The sequence below is a fragment of the Musa acuminata genome, chromosome BXJ2-10 (assembly GCF_036884655.1).
Source record: "Musa acuminata AAA Group cultivar baxijiao chromosome BXJ2-10, Cavendish_Baxijiao_AAA, whole genome shotgun sequence".
Lineage (NCBI taxonomy): Eukaryota > Viridiplantae > Streptophyta > Magnoliopsida > Zingiberales > Musaceae > Musa > Musa acuminata.
In genome coordinates this window covers 36,062,609-36,089,374 of record NC_088347.1, presented here as the reverse complement: position 1 = coordinate 36,089,374, position 26,766 = coordinate 36,062,609, and the positions used below count along the sequence as shown (strand labels likewise).

The 26,766-nt window shown below is 36.1% G+C and overlaps 2 protein-coding genes across 3 annotated transcripts; both read left to right on the top strand.

The window, feature by feature from the left end:
- Nucleotides 1-232: 232 nt before the first annotated feature.
- On the top strand, nucleotides 233-17,580 carry LOC103969488 (K(+) efflux antiporter 3, chloroplastic). The gene is made up of 19 exons (XM_009383027.3): nucleotides 233-650; nucleotides 3,109-3,486; nucleotides 5,521-5,622; nucleotides 7,474-7,554; nucleotides 8,707-8,808; nucleotides 10,493-10,570; nucleotides 11,221-11,289; nucleotides 11,425-11,475; nucleotides 12,875-12,988; nucleotides 13,079-13,180; nucleotides 13,259-13,393; nucleotides 15,219-15,400; nucleotides 15,489-15,624; nucleotides 15,729-15,800; nucleotides 15,894-15,989; nucleotides 16,107-16,268; nucleotides 16,535-16,624; nucleotides 16,755-16,916; nucleotides 17,010-17,580. The coding sequence occupies exons 1-19, from the start codon at nucleotides 627-629 to the stop codon at nucleotides 17,313-17,315; spliced, it is 2,442 nt and encodes an 813-aa protein (XP_009381302.2). The 5' UTR covers nucleotides 233-626; the 3' UTR covers nucleotides 17,316-17,580.
- A 754-nt stretch (nucleotides 17,581-18,334) lies between these two features.
- Nucleotides 18,335-26,680, top strand: LOC135625450 (ornithine aminotransferase, mitochondrial-like). Of its 2 annotated transcripts, XR_010492054.1 has the most exons (11): nucleotides 18,539-18,825; nucleotides 19,375-19,483; nucleotides 19,760-19,990; nucleotides 21,459-21,618; nucleotides 21,696-21,751; nucleotides 22,531-22,683; nucleotides 22,766-22,863; nucleotides 23,491-23,571; nucleotides 24,947-25,180; nucleotides 26,249-26,490; nucleotides 26,571-26,680. XR_010492054.1 is itself a non-coding variant. In XM_065130294.1 (10 exons), the coding sequence occupies exons 1-10, from the start codon at nucleotides 18,677-18,679 to the stop codon at nucleotides 26,409-26,411; spliced, it is 1,434 nt and encodes a 477-aa protein (XP_064986366.1). In that variant the 5' UTR covers nucleotides 18,335-18,676; the 3' UTR covers nucleotides 26,412-26,680. The 2 variants fall into 2 exon arrangements, 1 of the variants encoding a protein (XP_064986366.1); XM_065130294.1 differs by having other exon boundaries at nucleotides 18,335-18,825; nucleotides 26,249-26,680.
- The last annotated feature ends 86 nt before the right edge of the window (nucleotides 26,681-26,766 follow it).

The following is a 26,766-nucleotide window of genomic DNA, read 5'->3' as shown; positions in this document are numbered from 1 at the left end:
ATTGTTTTACCTACGTTTTCTTTCAATGTGACATTCTGAAAGGGCCAATTGCATGAGTTGAAGATGGATCCGAGGCTTTTGGTGTGTGTACAAAACCACAACGTGCCAAGCTTGCCCAGGTTAAATCTCGACCGTTGATTACATTTTGAACAATTTCGAATCATAAATATCGGAGCAAATTAAAGAAGTAGAGAAATGCAGAGGCTGCGGAGCGCACAAAACGTATCGCCCATGCGCTCGTGGGTTGATTTCGAGTGGATAAGCGGGCAACCCACCAGGAGGGAATATCCGTCGGGCCAACAACAGCCCCTCAGCCACGAACCCGATCTCGACGCGTGCGTAGTGTGGCGGAAAATTCCCCTTCACTCGACCAATCCACGCCCGCGCGGCTCTTCGCTCGCCTCTCCCCCTCTTCTTGTCCTCTTCTTTCCCCATCGCCAGATCACTCGACTGACCACCGGGGCTGCGTCGGATGTCGTTCCTGTGCTCATCCTAATCATGAGAATTTGGAGCCGCGGGGCTCGACGATCTCTTGCTGTTCCTTCGTTTGGTTCTCCTCGGGGGATATCAAGATTGGATAGTTTCCTCCCTGCCTTCTCGTTCAGAATCCGGAACAGTCGGAAGCAATGGCCGATTGCCTCTGCCTCAAGGTTAATCATTATGATGTCAAGTCCTCTTTACCTTTTCTTTTCTTTATTGACCTTACGATTTCAATTTGTCTTCAGATAGTTGCCTCCGATTCTTCCATTTGACTTGTTGGATACATGAATTGTATTTGGTCCCTAATTACATAATTAGTATGTCAGTTTCTTGTGGTGTAGAGATGAAAAATACCAGCTGCTTTTATTAAGTGGCCCATAACCTATGAATTTAAGCTTTTGAAATGTAATGGCGTGGGTTTTCTTCTTTAATATGGTTAAGCCAAGTTATGTTGGTTTCTGGTTGAGTAGTTGATGTTTCCAGATGACTAAAGTGGGTTAACTAGAGACGTTCTTTATAGAAGTGTCTATATAATGAACTTTTGACATTATAATGTTAATTAATTGAACATAATACATGCCTTGTGGAGGGAGAACAATTATGTGACGTGGCTTGGAGACTCTTAACATAAAGATGGTTGTTAGGGTTTCTAAGAGTAGTTACTCCCACATTGCAAAGAAGACAAAAAGTTTAGATAAGTATATTGGTGTTGGCTCGTAATCTAGTGGCATAGACTTCCGACGATGTCCAGTTTTTGTATTAGTTCCCTTCTTGAACAATAATTACTGCACCCTCATGTGGAATGATCTCCATAGCAACCGGGTTCATATGTTAAAAATGCTCTATCAATAATTAGTATCATAGTTTTTTGCTCAGCTCTAACCAATACGAGATTAATGGTATTGGGAACACAAGGATCTGTGATATAGTCATGTCAATTTTATGTGCATGACTATGGATTATTCTTAAAAAACAAAAAAACCTGTAGAGGACAACATTGTAGATTACTAATAGTTAAAAAAATTCTAGTTGTGACTAATTAAAGCAAAATGGTTTGCTTGGTTCAGATTTCGAAAATTTAAGTTTCTCTAGTATGTACCTTGGATGTTACTCTAGTTTATAAAGTCAATCCTTATTCTAAGAGAGCTAGTGGGAGGGAGTCCCAGGGACAACCCTTTCAGCCTCATTGTCAGTTTCCTTGAATGAGGCATGTGAGTGGTATCCGCCAGTGGAAGGAAACTACTTTAAAAGCAGTTTTCAAGAAGGATCAGGATAGTCAATAACAAAGATTCCCCCCGCTCTAAAGGAGCCAAACTGTCCAGATGAGGTTACTTATTCCTTTGGTCCGGCCGAGCCAATTGAAGTTGATCTGCATCTCTTACCATTCGGCAAGTCGGCAGCTGCCAATAAGCTTTCCGTGGTACCTGATTTATTTCCTGTTATGCTAGGACCAAGGGCCTTTCTCGTGTTCTGAGAAGAAGAAGAAAGGTCAAAGAATCATTCTGTTTCTTTCATTTCTCTTTATGAATGGGTGGGACTGGCCTTCTTTCCTTCTTGATCAGATCTTCCATTAAGAGCACCTGAAGATCTCGTACACTGTGGTGACATGTGAGTGAGAAAAGAGTTGCAAGTGAAAGCAAGGTATTGTACCGATGGACTTAATTAAGTACTATCATGCCATGGGTACAGGCTTACACATTCCATACCATGCTCCAATCTTGCATCAGCCTAGTGGGTATGAGTTCCTAAAAGAAGGCCAAACTCTGGGCAAGTTGAGTATATTAGCTTAATTGGTAGTAGAGAAGATACTAGTCCTGAGTAAGAAAGCCTTTAACGAAGACGATCCGTAAGCAGGCAGGGTGCAGGCCAATAAGCTAGAGAGTCACTAGTGAGCACCTTGTGACCACTGACCACTTTATATTGCTTTTACATGATTATCACATAATATTATTTCAGCAAAATCCCTTTTAGGCAAAGATAGGCAATGAAGACTCATGTTTTTCATCAAGACTATTAAATGGAAGAAAAAGATAAAGAGATAACCTGAACTACATGCATATAGATTACCTGAAAATTCTGGGATGATTACTCCACCACAGTGTTGAACTTGTCAAAATTTTTAAATCGTAGAAGCTCCTAATATCTTTGAGCAGCATCCATTCTACCATGATACTACACCCTGGAATATTCTTCTTTTTCTGACCTTCAAGATTTCTCAGTGTAAGATACTACACCCTGGAATGCAAATAACTCATCCATGTAAGAGGCTTTGTAGGCAGTAATTCTTTTACTAAAAATCCCACCTATGTTTAAGACCTGTTGGTTTTGAAGCTAACCTCACTGTAGTAAGTTCTGAAGATGATACAGATAATTGTTTCCTTCCAGATCTAACATTTGGAATGTAGTGTAAGGAAGATCCTTTTCTCACTGTATTCATCATAAATTCCCAGCAAACGGGGTTGTGCTAGAGGATTTAGGTCATTATTCCTAGTGTATCTTATCAGGAAGTATTTTTTTGTCTTCAATTAGTGGTGGTAAATCTTAAGTTTGCTTTTAAACTTATAAGTATGCACCAAAATTTATGCTCAAGTACACTACCTTCATGCCACTTGCATCTAATTTCTGCAGGGAAGTTTTCTTGGATGTCTGTCAAATTCTGTAAAAGCTTGCTCCAGTCACAACATACATCTGAACATATTCTATTCCTGTAACCAACGATTGCCTGTTCAGTCTTCTGCACTTCTCCGCAAAAGTTGCCATCTTGAGTTTGCACAAAGGAATACGACATGGGGCTACTCCTTGTCATCAACACAAAAGAGTATTAGCCTGAGAGGCTCTTATAATTATAACGGAAGAAAAACATGTAGGCGGAGATTTCAGATAAAAGCTCAACTTGATGTTGCTAGTGCTATTGATGTTATCAATGATTTAGGTTTCGATACTCTCACATTCTTGGCTGTCACTGTTCTGGTTGTGCCTGCATTCAGGATGATAAAAGCTAGTCCGGTGAGTGTTCTTGGATCACATATCTGTTTAAACATATATATTTTGGTTCTCTATCGTATATATATTATTTTATTTCTTATGATTCTTCATATTTTGAAAAGAAATTGATGGTTACCTCATCAGGTCACTTTATCTGCTAGTTTTCAGGAGCATTTATATGCCATTAGCACCTGGATTTGTTTCCATTTGTATAAAACACAATTTTAAATTTATATTTAATATATTAACAAAATGAATAAGATAAATTTAATATATTCAGCCTGAAATCTTTTTTTTTTCACCATCCGAACACTTTCAACAGCTGCCAAACAGTTAATTTTAGCTGTCTTATTCTTTAAAGAAAAAAACATTTTCAAACCAGATTAGGTGATTTGTATGGCTTCCTTTGTACATTGACTCAGATTTCCTTTAAATCTAACAGCCAAATTGATGTACTCTAAATGTCTTAATGTATCCTAATTAATTTTGCATGTGCACCTGGATCTAGAGCTCCACAATAATTCCATATTGTTTTTTCTTATTAACTGATGCATATAGTTTCTTTCTCCATAACTGATGCTTTTACAGACACAAATATTTACCTAGGTTGGTTTGTTTTTTCTTTTGCTGTATCTTTTGATATATATCAGTGATTTCAGTAGATGCTCGGGCACTCGCTTAGGCGCTCAGGCAGTGCGAGGCCAGAGCGCCTTGCTTCATGTCCAGGCGCCTCGCTTCAAAGAGGCGCAGCCTAGGCGCTTGCCCGAGCTGAGGCGCCGGGCGCTTTGGGCGAGCGCCTGGGTTAAACCAGGTGATCGAACTAGTGTTTTACGTTTGGTTCGGTCTCCGGTGCTTCAGTTGTTTCGATTGAACCAACTAAAGCACCGATATCAGCCTCCCAACATCCCTCTCGCAACTTCCCCAACCCTAACCCTGCTCGCGATTCTGTCGCTGACATTTTCTCTCTACTGCCGCTGCCTCTCTCCGCTATCGTTGCCTGTCTTCGTTGTCGTTGCTCTCCGCTGCCGCTGCCACTGTTACTGCTTGTCGTTGCTGCCGCTGCTGCCGTTGTCACTATCGCCTCTCCCGCTCCCGCTCCTACTACCATTGCTGCTTCTCTCAGTCAGCAGCCTCAGTCTTACTCTTATACCGTTGCTGCTGCTCGCTGCTACCGCTATCGCTCCGCTACCACTACCGCTGCTGTCGCTGCTTGCCACTATCGTCGCTCCCGCTCCCGCTGTCATTGTTGCCACTCTTACTCTTACTCCCTCTACTCACATCGACTCGATAGTATACTGTTAACAGTATATTAACAGAATACTAGTAACAATATTTTTTTTATTTATTAGATTAATAATATATTATTTTGATTTTAATACTGCTAATTTTTATTTATTTGAAATTATTGTTATTGTTTTAAATTTTGAGATTTTTTGTTAATGTGATATTCTGATTCTGTAAGATTTTTTAATTTAATATCATATTTTTATTTAAATAATTATATTAATTAATTAATTTATATATTTATATATTTTAGCGCATCGTTTCGCTCGGGCGAGCGCCTAGCGCCTCGGGCGTTTTTTCACCTTAGCGCCTTTTGGCGTCTAGCACTTTTTAAATCACTGATATATATATATATATATATATATATATATATATATATATATATATATATATATATATATATATATATATATATCTGTTTATTTTTAATTTCTCTGTACCATTTTTGTTAGATGATGTAGTACTTGTTATAATTTGTTGATAAGAATTAAAAGGAAAAAACTAATTTATGGCAGTTGTGTTTGTTTCCTTTTATTGTAATCTCATGGTTGTTTTGAATTGATCATGCTAATTATAGAGGCTCTATGATATGCTCATGTTGACTTTCTAGTGAATTTTCAATAGTTATTAGTCATTACAACTTACAACAATGCCTACATGCCTTCTAAACTTCATTGTGCAATATCTTTTTCTGATAAGATGAAATTAAATATTTAAGATGGACTTTCTTATCTTCAGACTTTTAGATATTGTTTACGTGATTTTGAGCAGATACTTGGTTTCTTTTGTGCTGGCGTAGTACTCAATCAGTTTGGTCTTATTAGAAACCTCACAGATGTTAAACTTCTATCAGAATGGGGGATTCTCTTCCTGGTATGCTTTTCTTCTTGTTTCATTTACATGTCTTTTATGCTATTTCTGATCTATCTACAACCAAATGCTTGCTTTTAATTTTTAAATTTTTTCTTAATTTTGTGCTTGATCCTGATTCGCTTAAGACTCTTTCGATTAGTGCAAGTGAAATTTCATCTCATCCTCTAGCGGTGATCATCATATGCTTATCTTTGAGCTATGTGATTTATAAGTTTCCCTTCTGAATTTATAATGAAGTAGTTAATCTCATAAATAATGTCATTGATATCTTCAAATCATGTCATCTTCAGTAACATTGACTCTGTTGCAATATAGTAGTTTGAATTGTCCATAAAAAGATTTTGTTTACAGTGAGCAGAAATAATCTGGCAATGTGTGGGCTTTTATTTATGTTGTGCTTGAACCTACTTCCGGAACGTGTAAATGTAATAACTAATAAGGTGTCATTTATTTGATTGAAAAATTGCATAGATTTTCTGGCAAATTAAGTTTGTTGCTATATGTTTGTTTCACAAACTTATAATTAACTTGCACTTGTCTGAAGATTATGTATCGTCTAGTGATCTGTAAAATTTCTCTTGTCGCTCTTCCTGCCTATATTTACCTCTTTTTACTCTCCACATTCAATAGTTCATTTAAATAGCAAAAATGAAAGATGTGTTTTACATTATTGACAAGACAGCATATTAAATAGTTTTAAAAGGACAGGATTGAGATGTAGGTTGGTTTGATCTGTCTGATTGTGAACCCTACCCAACCTAGTACTTGTAAATACCCACTTAAACCCAACCCAAGCTGACTTGGGCAACTTTTTTCAACCTTGGTCCAAGCAAATTGCATGTCCTGTAGGTAAAGCTTTATCGGCTGATAAATGGTATGGAGCTGGCCTCCAGGCATGTTTGGGCTTCATTTTGATCTGAATAGGCTGGAACTTATGAGCTGGGTATATTTAAAATGAAAGTTTGTTTCAGTTTCAATTCTGGCGTTATTAGTTCAAAATTGTTTTGGTTGGACTCTCAAGCTAAATCAGATTAGTGGTGTTGATCATAACTGAAATAAATGATGCTAGTACTATAAATTTTATGAGTAAAACTCGTAATGATCATGGTACTTACAGAAATTGTAGAAAACCAAATTGGGTTAGCTTTGGTTTGGTTTGGACTAGACTTATACTGTGCTCAGGTTGGTTTTATGTCAACTCAACTCTTAATTAATCTGAGAGTGGGGTGTAATGAGATTTCCTATTGCTAACTCAAAACTATCCTGGAAAGGTTCCTACCTAACCTGGCCCATTGGTTGTGCTAACATCAAATCCAATTGAAGTTGCTCCCAAAAGATACGTTTTAGGTAGTCTTTTTTTTCTTTCTTCAAGTACCTTATCAAACATAGTATGTAAATTTGGTATTAGGTATTCAATTCCCAACATAAGAAGAAATTGACCAAGCTATGCAATGACATTAAAGAACCAAGAGTGCCAACTGAATCCATTGCTCATTATAATATCATGACATAAACAAACAAAATAGGTCATGAATACTTCTATGTAAATGCAAATGTTGTATGTTAATGAAACTTGACAAAGGCTTTCAATTATTTTTGGGTTCTATAATGAGCATCCTGATTATAATGTTACAGAATATGCCAAACTTTTATTATATGCCACACTGCCACTCGTCCACCTGAAAAGCTTAAGATTTTAGGGATATGAATTTACGATATGATATGCCTGCTCATCCACTGACATCCATAAATTTGTTGACAAGCTCTAGTCAACACTAAATTTCTTGTAAAAATTTATGCTAGTCTTCTTTATGACTTATGTTACTTTCCATGTGATTCTATTATCTACAGCTATTTGAGATGGGACTAGAGCTTTCATTGGCACGTCTAAAAGCTCTTGCAAAATTTGCGTTTGGACTGGGTTTGACACAGGTTTTATCTTAACATTCTTTTGAACTCTTTATTACTACTGTGGTTTAAATGTTTTCTATTTGTATCTTGGATATCATTGCTCAAGGCACCATGCAATATGCTCAAGTATATAGGACAGCGAGGAGTGAATTTACTTGGAAATGTTGATGACTGCAAAAGATGCTAAACTAGTCATTGATTTTTTTACATTTGTCTTTATTGTACCATTTATTGAAACTATTATTTCTCTTCTTAATTATTCATTTTTATTTCTTTCATCATATATGTAAAATTTATGTGCATGCTTGTTGAGTTCATGGGTGCTTCTTACTAAAACTTATTTGTGTTTCCCACTAGCCTAAGCTTTTACGAAAAGTGGTGAGTCAACTAATTGTTTTATGACTTTATCATGGTATCGTGAGTCAACTAATTTCATCCAGTACTTTACCTGCATGTGGACCTTTGTGCAAGGCCTGGCACCAAATATCCCATTGTGTCAAGTTCTATAATCTTTCAGTTCACTTACTTGTGATGGGGACGATTGAATGCTAATATTTATATTGTTGAGCTTTTTGCTACTAGCTTAGTCTTTTGAAAGGAGTGGTGACCCAACTAATCTTTTGTCGCTTTTATTTCACTTGAATATGCAAGTGTTAGGCACTTGTAGCATCAAATATCTTTTGCCAAAATTCAACTGCAGGTTATATTATTTTTTATACTAATATAAAAACTTCATCATTGATGTCTTCATCCTATGTCACCCATGTTGTTACTTTAACTCCTCCTGCATGTTCTAAACATCAATTTTCCCTTTCCTTTTGCTCCTATTGACTTTGTTATGAAGAATGCCATATTTGTTTGGAACATCATGCAGCCTGAAGCATTACAAAAAACCTGCAGTTCTGTGACATTAAAACTTGTATTGAAATAAAGTGCATTTTTAAACCATGTTGATGGAAATAGAGCTTAAACTTAAATGCCCAGTTTATATCCTTATGATTTGACTTTTATAGTCCTAAAACATCTTTCATGTGTTAGATCCATGATATTTGTGTTTTTTACTTGTGCCTTGTGATCGTTCTTGGAAATCAATTTTGGTTTCGTTATAACTTATAAGGCTTAATGGTTGACATGTAATGGTGCTCACCCTGCTTCACATCCTATGCCTTGAAGGTTGTGTTGTCAACTCTTGCCTTTACAGCATTTGAGCTTCCTCCTAATGGGGCTGTTGGAACAAAGATTTTGCAGTTTCTTTTCAACTCACGACCTGATCTGGTGAGGGTTCCTCCTTGATCATCTAATAAAGTGATAATGGAAATTTTACTTTGTTATTTTTGATTTTATGTTTGTGAATTGAACTTATTGCCAGAATGTCATTTTATAGATTAATATAGTTTTTTGCAAATTTTTTTGTTGCATTGTAAGAGCTGGATACTGTAAGCATTTTTCTAATATGGGCACCTCAAAGCATGCCATGTTAATACTGGATATATATTGTCACTGATACTCAGTAAACCCTCCTCAATTGCATGTCAGATGCTACAGATATTTCTTCCCCTCTGAGATAACATAAGCTCAGACCCTAGATTCTTCAGTGTTACTCCTTGGATCTTTATTCAGACATCTAACCAATAAACCATGAACTCTTGTTGGTGGAAATGGATAAATTGAATGATCCTCTCTTGTGGTATTGCCATCACATGGAACACTGCAAAATGGCAATTACTTCTGATAACACTAGTCTTTTCTGATGCTGTTAGAATTTTCAATTCTTTTTATTTACTTAGAGCATTTTATTGGAGAAGCAGCTTATTTATCAAGATTTAGCATTAGGTTGCAAAAATATTTTTTTATTAATTTTCAAACTTGTCATATATGTACAAATGCCACATATTTATCATTAATTTTTTTGTGGTCATAGTTTTGTTTTCCTGATCATTTTCTAAAGAATTCTTGTATCAGCATATCCATGACTTCTCGAGTTCGTAACTGGGCTTCATAATTATACAATACAACCAATTTTGTCATAGAAATATTGCTAGTCATGTACAGATGAATGTACTGAACATGTTTGGGTTCAGCTATAAATGGAAGCAACCAATATGTCCTCAAACTGCTTGTAGTGGTCAATTGCTAAAAAGACATTTCACATGAGTTTAGTGTTTTTCAAACTTCTTTTGGATTTGCCTTTTAATATTGTCATCAACATGATCTAAGCTTGCCATCAAATGGGTTCTATATGTAAGGTGCAAATCTTAATTGAAAGACTTGATGCAAACAATGTGACATCTTCTTTAAGAACGGTTTGAAGTGAAAAATCAAATCTCTACAAATTGATAATGATATTCTGCACAGAAAAAATTATCCATAGAAAATCATGGTATAAAAAATAGAAAAAGGTATTTTGGGTGTTCACCTACCTTCTTTTTCAGTGTTGCAGCCAATAATCAGTCTTGTCAAAAGATGCCACATAAAGAAAGAGTCCATAGGAAGTTGGTTAAGCTACATCTCTAGATGGTGTAAATAATGGGAATATAATAATTTTAATTTTGATGGATCTTCTAATGTCACAAAATCTTCAATCATCTTTTAATATATCTAATTTTGATGGATCTGCTAATGACACACATCAATATGTTTTAGCATGGATACTTGTTTGAACCAGTAAATACCGGTCTGTATTGGTTGTTCTTGTTGAGATTTTGAAATCTTGGTTGCGATCTTTGGTGAGACATCTTTCACATTTCAGATTATTTCTGTGGCATTAAACTATAACCTAAACAATTTATTTTTTTATAACAAAAAGGGTGGCCTAGTGCATGAGGCTTCCACCAATTGTTTTAGGAACAAACAGTTTTCTATTACATGTAAATTAATTCAGTAAATCATAAATTATTAGCATTAATATTGCTTTTGTTTCTGTGATGTTAAGATACCTGGTTTGCTTGCTGCAATGCAGGTCAATATTCGAAGCATTGATGAAGCCATTGTGATTGGAGCTGCCCTTTCATTATCATCTTCTGCTTTTGTACTACAGGTGTGCATATAACCACTTCATATTTTTACCGGTTGACCAGGCAGTAGCCTACCGGTTGTATTTTTACCTTATAAAGAAGTATTTCCATATTTACCTCCAGTGCTAGGTTTGCCACTCAACACATTCTGAGACTGACTATGAATTTTCTCAGGACACGAGAAGGATAATAATGTGGATGTCAATTTAAATAATATTTGTAGTAGACTAAATATGACCTGGAAAGGAATCGATATACATAATTGCCTTGGCAGGAGATTACAGATTAGTGCTACCAAGACAAAAATCAATTGAAGGTGATGGCATTAACAGAACAACAAATTAATAGGAATTAGAATAATATATATTACAAGAATATCTTTGAATTCTTATTTGAAAACATGGTGATTGCACCTCAAACTACTAAAACTATCTTAAAGAGCTCTGTGATGACTTAAGGAAAGCAATTGTTCAAAGCTTATTAGTTTCCTCAGTTCTCACCATGAGCATAAACCAGAAGGAATATAAGTGGATGAATAAAGAAATTAATATATGAGATTTTATTATCTTCTCTTTTATGTGAACTTAGATCATTATTCTACAATAGCAAGATTCCTATGCTTGAGCATCATTAAGATATTTTTGCTATTTAACCTATGAATTTTCCTGTAAAGCTTCTTGCAGAGAAAGGCGAGCTCCCTACACGTTTTGGTTCTGCAACTTTAGGCGTTCTTCTTCTGCAGGTTCCTATTCTTCTAGCTGTTGCATTTTCTGTTTTATGAAATATATTTTCTTAGATGGAAAGTTTTCCATGTGAAGGTTTTAGGTTACTTGTTTTAGTGTTTTGGTGAATGCATGCTTTTGTTTGATTTTTTCAGGACATAGCAGTTGTTCCTTTACTGGTGATTCTTCCAGTGCTTGAGAGTCAGGTAATAAAAAGATTTGATTTAATTTGCAACAAGTTTTTGATGAAAGAGATGCATCCTAGTGATGCATATATTTTAATGAAGTTTTATTTTCTACATTCTTCCTGCTCAGCGAAAGACAATGTGAAGTATATTAAGTACCTCTTCTGATAGGATTCGGATTTGCTTTTAACAACTATTTAGTTGATGCTTTTTCATATAACATAAGATTAAAATGAGAAAAGGAATTTACCATAAAACTATCTTAATTTCTTTTAATTTTAACATATATTGATGAAAAGCAACACAATGCAGTGAATTATTTCATGATTATCAAGTTAAATAAAATGTTGATAAATTTACTGTTCCTGGTCCTAGGCATGGATTGGAGTTGTTTAGTGGCTTTTACCAACCTAATGACATATTTTATTTGTAAACAGATGTTCTAGCTTGATATATGGGTCCTGATCCATAGTCTCATGTTATTGCTTCTTCACTAGTGTCCCAACCCGTCTTCAGCTCCCATTTGGAGAAAAAGTGGGTACCTACTGCCTGTGACTTGTCAAATTATTTTGGAAACTGAATATATATATATTTTGGGTTAATCTGAGAGAACTACAGTGTAACATAAAATTCATGCCAAAGCTATTTGTTCTCATAAAAGATGTGGATCTAAGGCACAATATAGAAGTTAAGCTCTGTGATGACTATTTGTGATCGGGGTTGTCAATTCCCTTTCACAATAGGTATAATTAAATTTGACCTTTTTTTATCAGTACAAGTTTGGCCTTTTTCACAACCTGGTCAAGTTTTAGGTCTTCATTCATCTGGAATTTATTGCATATTTGAGTACATCCCCTTGGTTTCTGTATATACTAGTTCCAAATTATTGTTTCATCTTTGTTGTCAATAAATTGTCTTATAGATTCACATATATGCTCATGTTTCATTCTTAGGTTTGGTTGCCATAGTCTAACATAAAGTATGTGTGATGTCCCCTATTTTGCTAATTCACTTTTGCCCACAAGAATTGCTCCAATTTATGTACCCTACCACCAAGACGTTTCAGCTCTTTCTTCCTCTACCTTTCTGTTTGCTTCCGTGATGGACGCTAAATTTTAAACTGATTACACTATGGCATCACTTGGCCATACATTTTGACTAAGATCTAGATCCTTTATCTTAATTTTACTCTTAGATTACTTTACGTTTTTTTAATCTTCTATGCAGTTTTGGGCACTTTAACATTAGAAAGTTCCTCTAAGATTCAACAAATTGTTTAATTTTATATCAGTTGACATCATACCATTCTCTTTAATCGAATGTCATGCTAAATATACTCTTGCCATTATAAACTTTCATTGAAGTAAAGAAACAATTATAAACTGTATGATATAATACTTTTGCTGTCCTTTAATTTCAGAATCTTGCAAAGGAAAGTATTTGGCCAATGCTAGCAGCTGAAAGTCTGAAAGCTTTAGGTGGACTTGGTCTCCTTTCCCTTGGAGGAAAATACTTTCTTAGGCGAATATTTGAAGTCAGTATGAAATTCTTTCAGCAACGCATTCTGAATCCATTAAAATTGGCACAATACCTGTAAAAGGTAAAAACTATTGTGTTAGCACAGGTTGTTGCTGAGTCAAGGAGCTCAGAAGCTTTTGTTGCTCTGTGCCTGCTCACAGTGTCAGGGACTTCACTTCTTACTCAAATGTTGGGCTTCAGCGACACGGTAGGATATGTAATTCTTTTTTAGGTTGCTGAGCTTGTTACTCTGCTCAGTGTACTTAATTTCAAATGTCACTTCTAGTTAGGAGCATTTCTGGCAGGAGCACTTCTAGCAGAGACAAATTTTCGGACACAAATTGAAGCTGACATAAGGCCTTTCAGAGGTTTACTGCTTGGACTATTCTTTGTTGCCACAGGGACATCAATCGACATGCAGGTACTATCATATTTATGTCGAGGATTATATGCCCACTTATTGCAGAATCAGAATGTACTTGGTTTCAGGTCTTTTAACTAATTTATGTATCATCACTAGCTTTAAGCAACTTCAACTTTATTTCAGGAATATATTCTTGTGTTGTGCAATGTTGAGAAATCATATTTACTGCATGGGCTCATAAGTTGGTGATATGTCAACCAGCATGGTGCTCTTTGCCACCTGATATGGCCCCTTTTATAGGGCAGCACAATGTTGGCATATCCTTAGCCTATTATAGCGCTGACATAATATTGTCATAAGGTCAGCACGATCCAGCATGGACATTCTTAAATCCAAGTCGCTGAGTCTACCTTGAACTCTATTTGTCAATGATTATTGTGATTCTTTTTCACTAGCTTTTGTTTATATTATGATATAAAGATAATGGAACTTGTTCTGTGTTTTAAAATGTCCACATTCTTGTGATGAAAAACAAACTCTTCTAAATAGTCAGCAAAATATATTGATGCAAAGTCAATGTTCCCATCATCACTAGAAAGTTTGAGTCAATGAGGAAATATTTTCAGTGATTTCAACTGGTTCTTGGTTTGGAATAGAGGTTCTTTGTATAGTAACAGGTGAGTAGAATGCTGTAAAACTAATGATTGATAGATTGAGGAATTACGCTGTTACTTTACGTAAAAGCTAAAGAGACCAAGTCTGAATTTTAATGTGCTTTCTGTGATTTATGATTGATAATATAGTCATATGGCGGATTTTATTAATTCATAAGAGTGTTCACTCAATGATCAAGGTTCACTTTGATACGAAATAGAGACAATCATTTAGTCATGAACGGAACTGTATGTTGGATTCCTCATGATGTCTGGCATTGTCCATCATCAGGTAGAGGCCCATCATTATACAGATTACATAGTTCATTTTAGTGGTCCAGACTATCAAATGGAACCAGACACAAAAAGCCTGAAAAGTTATTATTAAAACCTTTGTTTTTGACTGAAAGGCGACACCACAAAACAATGGTCTGGAACCCTAGGCCTAATGGAATCTTTTTTTTTAATGTAGATTACAGAATTAGTTCCTATTAAACGGGCAAAAAAAAAACAATTCAGCAATTCATTTTTGCTGATTGATAATTCTGTCATGGCCTGATGGAATCTTTTTTGTTAGTATAGATTACAGAATCAGTTCCTATTAAACAGACAGAAGACAAACAATCCCATCATTCATTCTTTCTTGTTGATCACGGCAGTATTTGTAGTCGTTTAATTTATATATGCTGACAATGTGCTTCTTCTTTCCGAATTTGTATGGGAGCATAACATTTGTTAAATTTAGGCACTATGGGATTATCTAATAATATCTGTTCACTTAAAATTATTAAATCAAGTCAATTGTTCAACTTTTAGTAAACCTGAAGTTTATTGCATTTATTGACTTCAAACCTCAAGTCTTTGTTGCCATCTATTTGGAGATATCTCCTTGATACCTTCTTCAGTGACATTATTTTGACTTGGAAACTGGAGTCTGTAGTTTCACATTTGCCTTTATGTGCTCAACAATTAATACATAAAAGTCAAAATTGGAATGAAGCTTAGCATAATTTTATTATATCTTGGTAAAAAAATTATTGAATATTGTATTTTTGTTGGAAGTCATGGAAGCAAGTCAGTGAACAGTTTTTTTTCATAAGTCTGAAGTTTGTATCTCAGTACTTCAAGTGCATGCACTTTCAAGTTGCTCTAGTATTGTTCCAATTACAACTACCATATGAAATCCTATGAGCTTCATCCAGCGTTCTTTAACTTTTTCTGCTATGCAGCTCCTATTCCGAGAGTGGCCAAATGTGCTTTCCCTCTTGGCAGGTTTAATTGTTATCAAGACAATGATTATTACTACAATAGGCCCTCGTGTTGGACTAACCTTACAAGAAAGTGTAAGAATAGGATTGCTTCTTTCACAAGGAGGAGAGTTTGGTTTTGTGGTATTTTCTTTAGCAAACAGGTCAGTTATTAATAAGCTGTCTAAGAAAAAGTTTTAGTTGATAAAAAAAATTGTTAATGCACTCTTGCGGACTTTCCTTTTCAATCAGGCTTGGCGTTCTACCACTTGAGCTAAACAAGCTTCTCATTATCGTCGTTGTGTTGTCAATGGCATTGACACCTTGGCTTAATGAAATTGGAAGAAAAGCTGCTGAAATCCTTGATGAGAAGCTTCAAGTAAAAGAGGTATTTCTGTAGACTATTTTAGTTCTTTAAGTCATGGGTGATAGATCGGCCTTTTATTCATTGCTAGTTCACTCCTTGGGAATTATTAAGTCTTTGCTTTACAGAAAGGTGCTGACATGATAAGCTTTGATGCAACTGAACCAGTGGTTATTGTAGGGTTTGGGCAAATGGGCCAGGTATTACCGCTGCCAACTGATTGCCATAGTTATAGACTTATAGTTCAATCAGAATGTACATTTTACTCATGCTCTTAGCTTCCAATAATGCAGGTTCTTGCTAATTTTTTATCAACTCCATTGGCATCCGAAGATGACAACCTGGGGTTACCATATGTTGTATTTGATCTCAACCTAGGTGTGGTCAAGGTACAAAATGATATTTTCACTAACCGAGATTGTCTAGTTGGCTATTGCCGATAGATGTGGATCTTAATCTTCTATATTCTAATTGTTGAAGATGGATGCTCTTATTGTTCCAACCAGGCAGCAAGGAAACTGGGTTTTCCCATACTGTATGGAGATGGGTCACGCCCAGCAGTTCTGCAATCTGCTGGTATATCTTCTCCAAAAGCTGTCATGGTCATGTACACAGGAAAAAGTAGGACCATTGATGCAGTACAAAGAATAAGACTTGCTTTTCCTGCGGTAAAATTTATTTCACTTAAGCATGTCTATGTTCATTGTTTCTATTTTATTTCATTCATTCTGCAAATATGTAATAGTTGGTGTGAGAATTATGCTTAGAGAAAAACCATAAAGTATTTAACAAAGTGTTTCCTATCCTATTCATTTGTTTATGTTTTGTATCTTTGCACTTCAAAAGTACGCGTACATGGCTATATTGCAGTAACATCAATACTTTTCTTTATAATTGGCAATTCAGTACTTGCTAATTAAATGTCTTCTTACAGGTTCCTATCTATGCCAGGGCTCAGGATGTTGCTCATTTGTTAGATCTAAAGAAAGCCGGTGCTACAGATGCTATTCTTGAAAATGCTGAGGTAGATTAAAGAAGTATTAATACTTTGTTCTTGGAAATGTTTTAAAGATCTTCTTGCATGCATCATCTAACACCAAGCTTTGTATTCAGCATCTTCTTACATTTTCCTGATGACACTCCGCTTAATGCAGACAAGTTTACAACTTGGCTCGAAGCTGCTGAGAGGGCTAGGTGTCATGTCTGATGATGTGACTTTCTTGAGACAACTCATGAGAGATTCTATGGAGCTACAAGCTCAAGAAGAGCTAAATAGAAGTGACGACCGTGAGTCTGATGTTATGAAGCCACTGCAGGTGATTGGATTACTGCTACACCTCTGTTATTATATCCTAAACTGTATTATTTCATGTGATAACACATTGTAACCAAACTACTTGCTAAAACAGGTTAGAGTGACTGACTTGGTTCAGGCCAAAAGCGGCAGTGCATCGACTTCACGCGGTGAGCAGTCACTCAGTCTTGATCGCCCAGAAATCACCCTAGTTGAATTTCCTGAGAAAAATCAACCATGTGAAGTTGAGATGCGAAATGATCAAGGTGGACATGATAGTTTGGAAAATGAATATGAAGAATTAGACCATGACGATGGAGTTAAATACTGCCAATTAGAATCAGATATTGGTTTATCGAGTATAAAGGATGATGTTGAAGGAGATGGGAAAACATTGGATCATTCTATCCCATATAATTAACTCAGATGAGACATCTTAGTTTCTTATCAGGATAATCGAGTCTTGAAATGAGTCCTGGACAGGTACATTATTTTCTTTCAAGTATAGGATTTTTTTTTTTCCTGCTAGATCTAGTCCTCATTTATAATGTGTAAACAACTGACTTCAAAGCAAAGCCTAATTTATGTGGAGTTATATACGGAAAGGAACAGCTTGTCGAAGTATACTGTATAGGAAGATGATATCCAAATACCATCGGAGAGGTATTTCCAAATCATATATTCAATATCTTGTCATCGATTATATTCTGCATCTCTCCAAAACATGCGCATGCATCTCTAAGAGTTTAAATAGTATGTAAAAAAAAGCTTGGTTACTCAAATTATGGTCGCTTAATTAACCAAAAGCTCATTTCTTTATAATATTGTGGGTATAAAGATAATTGTCATTGACTTCTGCTGTTCTCAGCTTATCCTATGGAGATTTGACTTCAAGTGAACATTCCCTTGTATTTTTATTATTACATCCAAATGGTGATCGATATATGTGGAGTTTAGTTAGTTATACAGTCATAAATATTTTTAGTTGGTAGATCAATAATATCATAAAGTTAAGTTACCAATGAAGTTCTTTATCATCAGCCTCAGATTCGTGAGAACCCCAACTTGTCAAAAGAACTTTTGATGTCGGATGGAAGATTGGTGAACATCCTTCACGTATGTCACAGGGAATAACGTCTACTTAATCATCACTTATAATAGTTACTTATAGCTAAATAAATCAGGAAAATGTAAAAATAAATAAACATTTATAATATTTTATATTATATTGTATTATATTTCTCTTCATAACGTGTGGCCTTCTCGTATTATTTATTATATGGTGGATTACGTGTATTACACTTACCGGAGAGACGGAAAAGGGCGAAGAGAAAAAAAAAAAAAAAAAAACGCGTATTACGAATACTGTGTTGCCGCTTCCCATCACGCCTTTCTCGTCCTTCGATGCAGCTTTAAATCGCGTGCAATTATCTGCCACTTGCTACCCAATCCTGCGCCGAAAGCCGAGCATAGCGATTCGCGCTTCCGTTGGTGGCGTGTGCGGCGGTGCTTCTCCGCGGACCAGTCCAAATCGCGAGTCTTGTCGCAGAGACAGCCACCGCATCGCTCCGGCCGAACTACTTCCTACCACGACTCCGCGCCCGGTTCGAGGCTCGAGCTCCGGACGCCGCAGACTCACCCTCCCGCCGTCGGACCTTGATTCGTAACTTAAGCCGCGCGGTGCATCGTCGCCGCCGGAGGCGTGGATAAGGACGACGGAAGGGCATCACTTCATTCGCCCCTAAATCTCCTTCGATCTTTGAAGAAGAAGCGGAGAAGACGATGAGAAGTATGGCTGCATCAAGGAGGCAACTGCAGTGGGTGGCGAAGCGGATGGTGGCCGCAAGAAACATGTGTGCCGTGCCCCAGAAATCCCCTCCCTCCTCATCCGAGGAGCTCATGAGGTTGGAGGAGCAGTGCAGTGCGCACAAGTAAGCCGCTTTGAACCATTCGTCCCATGCGATTCCCCCTCCTGTCTTCATGAATCGCCTCTCCGTTGTCATTGTTTTGCTTTGTGGGTATCGGGCGCCTAGGATTGCTATACGAAGCAAGTGGTTGCCGCATTAGGCGTCTTTGATCAAGTTTTTTGGTCCCGCAATCAGCGATTGGAAGATGCACCCAATGGATTTTGCCTCCTGCAAGATAGATCAAGATCTAAGTTAGATGCTATATTCCATATGTGAGAAATTTGTTTGAAAGCTACATGAGTGTCAGTTATTATGTTTAGTACTTGAATCAGTCCAGGATCGGTTGATGAAGTACTTTGGTTTACCAAGAACCCAACTTGGTAGTTGTTCCTCTTGATCTGTTCGGCCTTTGTTTCTTTGGTTGGTCGAATCTGTAAAAAGCAAATCCCTGCACCTCTCTGCTTTGATCGTACTTTTGATGCTTACGATGTTTATGATGTTTCCTTTGCTGATAGATTTGGCAGATCAACAAATTTTTCTGTTAACACAAGTGAGTCTTTGATGTATATGCAGCTACCATCCCATTCCTATGGTGTTTTCTCAAGCAAAAGGAACTTGTGTGTGGGACCCAGAAGGCAACAAGTATATTGATTTCTTATCTGCTTATTCTGCTGTTAATCAGGTCTGTGATGTTTGTAAAGACTACTAGTTTCTAATGGAATTCATGACTTAGTGATCTGCCCTGTGTCCGCAAACTGTTCTTCCTGTTCATTTAACTCAACATAAATTTCTTGATTGAAACTGCTCCTTTTTTTTTTTTTTTGTCATGTTGATTAATGACCTGAAATTTGATCCAGCATGGAAGTATCAGAGAAATCAATTTGGGTGGTTCTTGGTTCAGCTTAAGTTGTTTGTACTTTTGAATTTTAACATGGACTTCTCTAACTTTCTTCATCAGGGACATTGCCATCCAAAAGTTGTGAAAGCTCTAATTGAACAGGCAGAAAGGCTTACTCTGAGCTCTAGAGCCTTCTATAATGATAAATTTCCAACTTTTGCGGAGCATCTTACACAGATGTTTGGATATGATATGACGTTGCCGATGAATACTGGTGCTGAGGGTGTGGAAACAGCATTGAAGTTGGCACGAAAATGGGGCTATGAGAAGAAGAAGATACCAAAAGATGAGGTGGAAAAAACTCCACACCTTTTTTTTGGAATTTTAGCTGTAAATTATTTTCTTCATGCATGAACATAGATAATGCAGTAATGAACTTCTAGATGGATGAGCAGCACATGACATTTTGTGTTATTATATATCCCAGCACTAAAAAATTTCAGTGACCACGTCAACTGTACTATACCTAATTTCATTGAGAGAAGCTTTAAGTGATGGAGTGGACATTTACAAGATGTTTATAATAATGTGATCTGAGTAGAGATTGATGATCCGAAGCAATGAAAATCTTTTGTACATGTATGTATCTTGATATTTGAGTTTGATGGCTCACTATATGCAAAGGATATAGCTCCTAGCCAGTGTTCTGAAGCTCTAGGTATTGTCTACATTCAGAAAAGTTTTTTGCATGACAATCTTCTATGGGATAAATTAAAATCTGGACATTTTAAGCAACTACTGCACATTTAGAATTGTAGATTTTGCCTACTCTAAAAAGTGAAAACTATCCCTTGTAAAGCTTTCTCTTTCCTCTCTGAATCTTGGTGATTAGTGATTAATAGGAGTTATTGAAATCGAGGTTAAAAGTTTCAGTGGTGTCAATCGGTATGGCCTGGTAATTACTGATATAATGGTCGATCGGTTTGTGAACCAGACAATTTTGCCTGGTCCAGTCGGAAAATGGTGCTTATCACCCAGTAAGCTCACTGTACTGGGCCCAGTAGGCAGTAAGGTAACTGAGCTACACTGCTTTGGTACTGGAATTGGATCTTTTTTTTTCTCTATAAAAATATGCAGTTGTTCTTTTCCACTCTTCTCTCTTCTGCTGCCTCCTTCTCCTTTACCTACGCCTCCACTTCTCGGACCTGAAAATGATATGGAAATCCTTAGGTATAACATGTTTGTAAATAGACAATAACAATAACAAGGCCGTAAGTCTCAATTATCTTGGGTTGGTTACATGGATCTTTTGCCGTAATTGAGATCCATAAAATGCCATAATGATTTCTTGATGCAGAAATCTTGCCATTAGCTTTGTGTATGATATAGTCCTGGCCTACATCGGCTTCTACAGTAACTGGGAGAGGATACCAGCGAGAGACAGATATAATCTTGAACATAATTACCTTTATGATTATTTTTATCAATGGATAAACGAAATTTGTATGTTATTTCGTGTACGGGGTCATGAACCACCTGTTACTACCTATGATTGCTTTTATCAATGGATACTTGAATGAAATTTGTATGGCATTTCATGTACATGATCATGAGCCATGAGGTACCACCTGTTACGACCTTTTTCTCAAAACATTTGTTGCTTCTGTTGGTATGATTATAACATGGAAAATGTTCTTAGGAATTTTCAGAGAAGATCTTTAGTCATTTCTTGGAGTTACTCTAGCTTGAAATTGTGAATCTCTGGTTATAAATTAATACTTGGGTTGAATAACCATTCTAAGAATTTGGTAACTTGCAGGCTCTCATTGTGTCTTGTTGTGGCTGTTTCCATGGTCGGACCTTGGGAGTAATATCTATGAGTTGTGACAATGATGCAACTCGTGGTTTTGGCCCCTTAGTTCCAGGCCATCTCAAAGTTGATTTTGGTGATGTTGATGCACTAGAGCAAATCTTCAGAGGTCTGTAGTGGCAAGAAGCATTTCCATTTGTGTTGAGTTTCAGATATATTAATTTGCTAACACTATCTATGTTTCAGATCATGGAGAACGAATATGTGCGTTTTTGTTTGAGCCTATTCAAGGAGAGGCAGGAGTATGTATGCTTAAGAGCATGTTGCTCTTTTTATTCCTATTGATAATTTTACTGCCATAATTTAATGAGAAACACTTGCTAACTGGTAATACTTGGAAGTAGATGTGGTGTTACTTCTTAAAAATTTTGAAATAATTTAATATAAATGATCGATTATCAATTAACTTGTTTCGATCTCGAACCATTATGTTTTCTAAGTCTGGAAATAATTTAATATAAATGATCTATTATCAATTTAATATATATGTTTTCTATGTCTCCTTCATGTTTATAACTATTCGATGCACTAATAATTTATTAGCTTACCGTTTTGCTATGAAATGTAAATTCTTTTACAGTATTTTGGGAACCATGTTATTTTGAACTTCAAAAGTTGCACTTTGTTTGCTGGGTTATGTTGGTGCATCGAAGAATTTTTTTTATTTCAGCTTTTGGAACGAGCAGTAAATTTGCTTCATGCTATATCAACCTTTACGTGAAACACTGTCCAAATACTTCATAAATGACCGGACATTTTTTGACCTGGATCAAGCTTAAAATTGGAATGTTGTTCGAGAAATCTGGATTGTGGTCTTGTTGAGCTTTATACCTGTTTTATTCATGAACACTGTCCAAATATATATGCCTCCTCCAGAATGTCTTTTTTAATATTTGACAAGCATTATAACTATTGTTTCTTTCATTTTTAATGGCTTTTGTTGTCATGTCATGCATACTGTTTTGTTCGGTTAATCTTTTTGCACCTCATAATGTTTTGTTATTTTGGGCTCCTCATCTAGGTCATAATACCGCCAGATGGTTATTTAAAATCAGTCAGAGATCTATGTTCTAGGCACAACATTCTGATGATTGCTGATGAAATACAAACTGGCATAGCTCGCACTGGGAAAATGCTGGCGTGCGAATGGGAAAATGTACGGCCTGATGTTGTGGTAAGGCCTAATTTGTGTTCATAGTATTTCGACTGCTCATAGTATTTCGACTGCTTTTGATATTGGTTTTCATGTGTACCAGATATTAGGAAAAGCCTTAGGAGCTGGGGTCATACCTGTCAGTGCAGTACTTGCTGACAAGGAAATCATGTTATGTATCAAGCCAGGAGAGCATGGAAGGTTAGTGCTTCATTACATGATCCTCATTCACATCAGAATCATAATCAGAATCCACTAACATTAGGGTAATAAAGGGAGAGCCAAATTCCTTGACATACTAGGTTCGTTAACGCAAGATCATGATCGAAATTTGAGATGGGTACAATAATGATATGTAATTTTATATTTATGATATTCTGATTTTAAATAACTTGTAAAAATATTATAAAATTGTTTAATGATAATGAGAATCTTATAAAATTATGACATATTAACTTAATGCGCTAATATTTCTGAAGCAGAGGTAAATCATATTTAGATATAAACGTTTATCATGTAATGTAATGTTAGTATATAAACAAAGATATTATGTCATTTTTAGAACTCCTTTGTTAGTTCTTTGGGAATGAAAATTGAAATTCCAATCCACTGGGTAGAATTGTAATCCTACCAAAAGAGAGATTTGAAATTTCCCATGAATGAGAACAGCACAATCCCGTCCCCCAGCCAAACATTAGGAATTGGAAGCGCTCAGGACCAAACCCACCTTAAAAGAATCATGCTTTTCATCACATTAAGCAGCCAAGAGGTATATAATCTCATATCATTTTTACCCGACCTTGTTTTGTTTTGCATGATTATTGGCAGTACCTTTGGAGGAAATCCTTTGGCAAGTGCAGTGGCAGTTGCTGCATTAGATGTTATCAGAGATGAAGGACTTACTGAAAGGTACTGCTTGTGCTTACTCAAGATTTTATATTCTTTATAAATTTCATTTTTGTCCTCCACCTATTATACTTTGACTGGAGATACCTTCCCAAGTGAAGTAGGAGTCGGAGGGAACGGGAATGAGATCTGGCCAACCTCTCCTTTCCTTGACCGAGTCAGCTGTGGAAGGAAAGGCAACTTAGGCAGGGATTCCTTTCCAAGGAACATATAGATAGGATGATGTATTAAAATACAGCTATAGGAACATATAGCATGATCAGATTATCATTAGAGCAGTTATACTGCTTGAGAGAAAACCTAGAGTTTTAAGATTCTTCAATGAGATATGATGATGTATTAAAACAATAAAAACACATAAGTTTGAGCTTAATTGCTTGTAATGATTCTTTTGTGGTTTGTACTTTGTTTGACTGGCTTTGGATTATGTTTACTATATTGACTATTAAGCATAACTGCATATGATGAGCATGAATATCTTTTTCATTTGCTTTGCTGACTTGTAAACATGTAGATTCAATGTTATCTATTGACGAAAATTATCTGATTAATAAAACCATGCCTCCTTTTCAAATAAGTAAAACATTTCTTTCAATAATCGTGCTAGTCTTTTTTCCTTCTTGACAAATATTCTACATCTGGGCTTTACACTTTTGAGTTACAAAGATATCGAAAAAAGGCTCAATGAACCTCATAGATGAATCCTAGTGCATATGATTATACTTGAACAACTGCTTTGCTTTGGAAGTACCTGCAACTAATTTCAAATATTACGTCTTCTGCTAGAGTGTTGAGTGCTTTTACTGAGGGGACCAGCCTTTATATCTTATTTCTCAGAGATAATTGATTTTACATTTTGAGTGTTTATAGTTTGCAGCATCCTTTGTTCATATAGTGGTACGAGACTTTTGTAAAATTAGGATTCTTAAATCCTTAGTTGTAGTAACTCAAGCTTGTCGCTCGCCACTTCTCGATTAAACTACTGCCCTTTTCGTTTTGTTAGTTCTGTAGATTAACAAAATTTTACATATGAAAAACTCGGTCATACTGATTCGCTTCAGTTTGGGCTTGCTGTTAATTCTGTAGATTAACAAAGTGTTACATATGGAAAACTTTGGTATACTGATTTGTTTCATTTTTGGCTTGTTGTATTATGTCCGATAGACTTATCTAAGATTTTTCTGGGTAGGTAATTGATTTTACAGTTGCATCCTTTGGGCTTTGCTGTTAATTCTGTAGATTAACAAAGTCTTACATATGGAAAACTTGGACATACTGATTTGTTTCATTTTCAGCTTGTTGTATTATGTCCGATAGACTTATCTGAAACTTCCAAGTGAAAATATGACAATGTAAATCTGACTTTATTTTTCCACAGGGCTGCTAAATTGGGACAGGAACTCAGAGACCAATTAATGAAGATTCAGCAGCGATTCCCACACATAATAAAAGAGGTTCGAGGAAGAGGATTGCTCAATGCTGTAGACCTGAACAACAAAGCTCTATTTCCTGTTTCTGCATATGATTTATGTATTAAATTGAAGGAGAGGGGCATTCTTGCAAAACCAACCCATGATACCATTATTCGATTAGCTCCACCACTAACCATAAGGTAAGATTTTAATGATGATATCATTTTTCCTTTTCTTTAACATTGCAAAAGATGGGCACCAGTGATCATGTAACAGAAATCCTCATGCTCCAACCTTAATTAGACATAGCTGATCATTGTAATTCTTTTGTAGTATTCAAGTGAATGCATGCGATTTAAACACTGGATCATATGCTGATAAGGTTGAACACTTAAAATACTTTTGATGTATTTAAGTGAACCTCGAATTGAACGAGTTATCATCACTTATATGACTATATCAACTATCTGTCTTTAGTTGTACAGTCAGATCATCCACATTTATATTTAATTGTTGAATATGAGAGCTAACATATAGGGGGATAGGAGTTACGAATATGTCACCGGTCATTATAGTAGTTCTGGGCTTTGTGACCTCCCACATGTGTTTCCCTTTTTATCTTTTAGATCACTATCAGGCACTTTAAGATCTACATGGACTTCTCCACTTGTCTCCTCTACGTTGATCTTGGTTAGTTTTGTAGAAGAAGCTAATGAATAGTTGCATTTCTTAGGTTTTGACAAAGTCTTTTTTGTTTGCTGATAGTAATGGCAGCTGCATACAGCTGTGGCAATATTTGATGTATTATATTATTGATGAACACTGTTAGGCTCTTATATGGCAGGTTCAATTGCTAGCAAGTTTTACTTAGATATTTGAATTAAGAAAAGATGACATCATTGTGGTGCAATGTGTGGATTTACTTCTAACATTATTTGGATTTAATCGATAATGACACCTTTTCTTTTACACTAGCTAATCGTTGCAATGTATACTTATATGTCTTATTCAATTTGCACCTCTTGTTCCACTCATCCACCCTCTGCTTCCTTCATTCCGAAGGAGCTCTTTTGTCTGCTTAGTAAGCAATCATGGATGATCTTTCTAGATTGTGAATGGTAGATTATGCCAAATGTTTTTAAGTTCTCTTCATGTTGGTGAACCCGATTATGAGCAGTATCTCAAGGGTTAACTTTTAAATATTTCAGGGACTTAAAATTGAACTTTTGTTTGTCTATTTCTGATATCTGCATTTATTTCCTATCCAGCATGGAAGAGCTCAACGAAGCAACGAAGGCTTTCGGTGATGTTTTGGGGCTAGATTTACCCGAGATGCAGAAGCAAAAACCGAAAGCAGAGACACCAACATCCAAGCAAGTATGCGATAGATGCGGGCGTGATTTGTATGATCCGACCGACATGGAGAACTAATTTTTGCAATCAGATCGATCCCTCTTACTATTAGATGTACTCAAGTCTGCCATCACCCACCAAATCAAGAAATAATTTGGTATTGACTTATCCTTTTTAATCATCATCTTTGTTAAGCTTACATATACTTCTTAGTTGAGATGTCAATCTCTTGTTAAGGTACCCATCCCTTGGTTGGTGGTATGTTGGTGCCTGCAATCTTGTTAAGGTACCATCTAACAAACATTTGTGGGTAGAAATCACTGGAATCTACTACTTAGTTGTTCTTAGTTCTTAGGTCATATGCAGTATCCAATCACTGCAGTGGCTCAAATCTGGAAGATGGTGAGTGCTATTTATTCTTAAGCCATCTCTG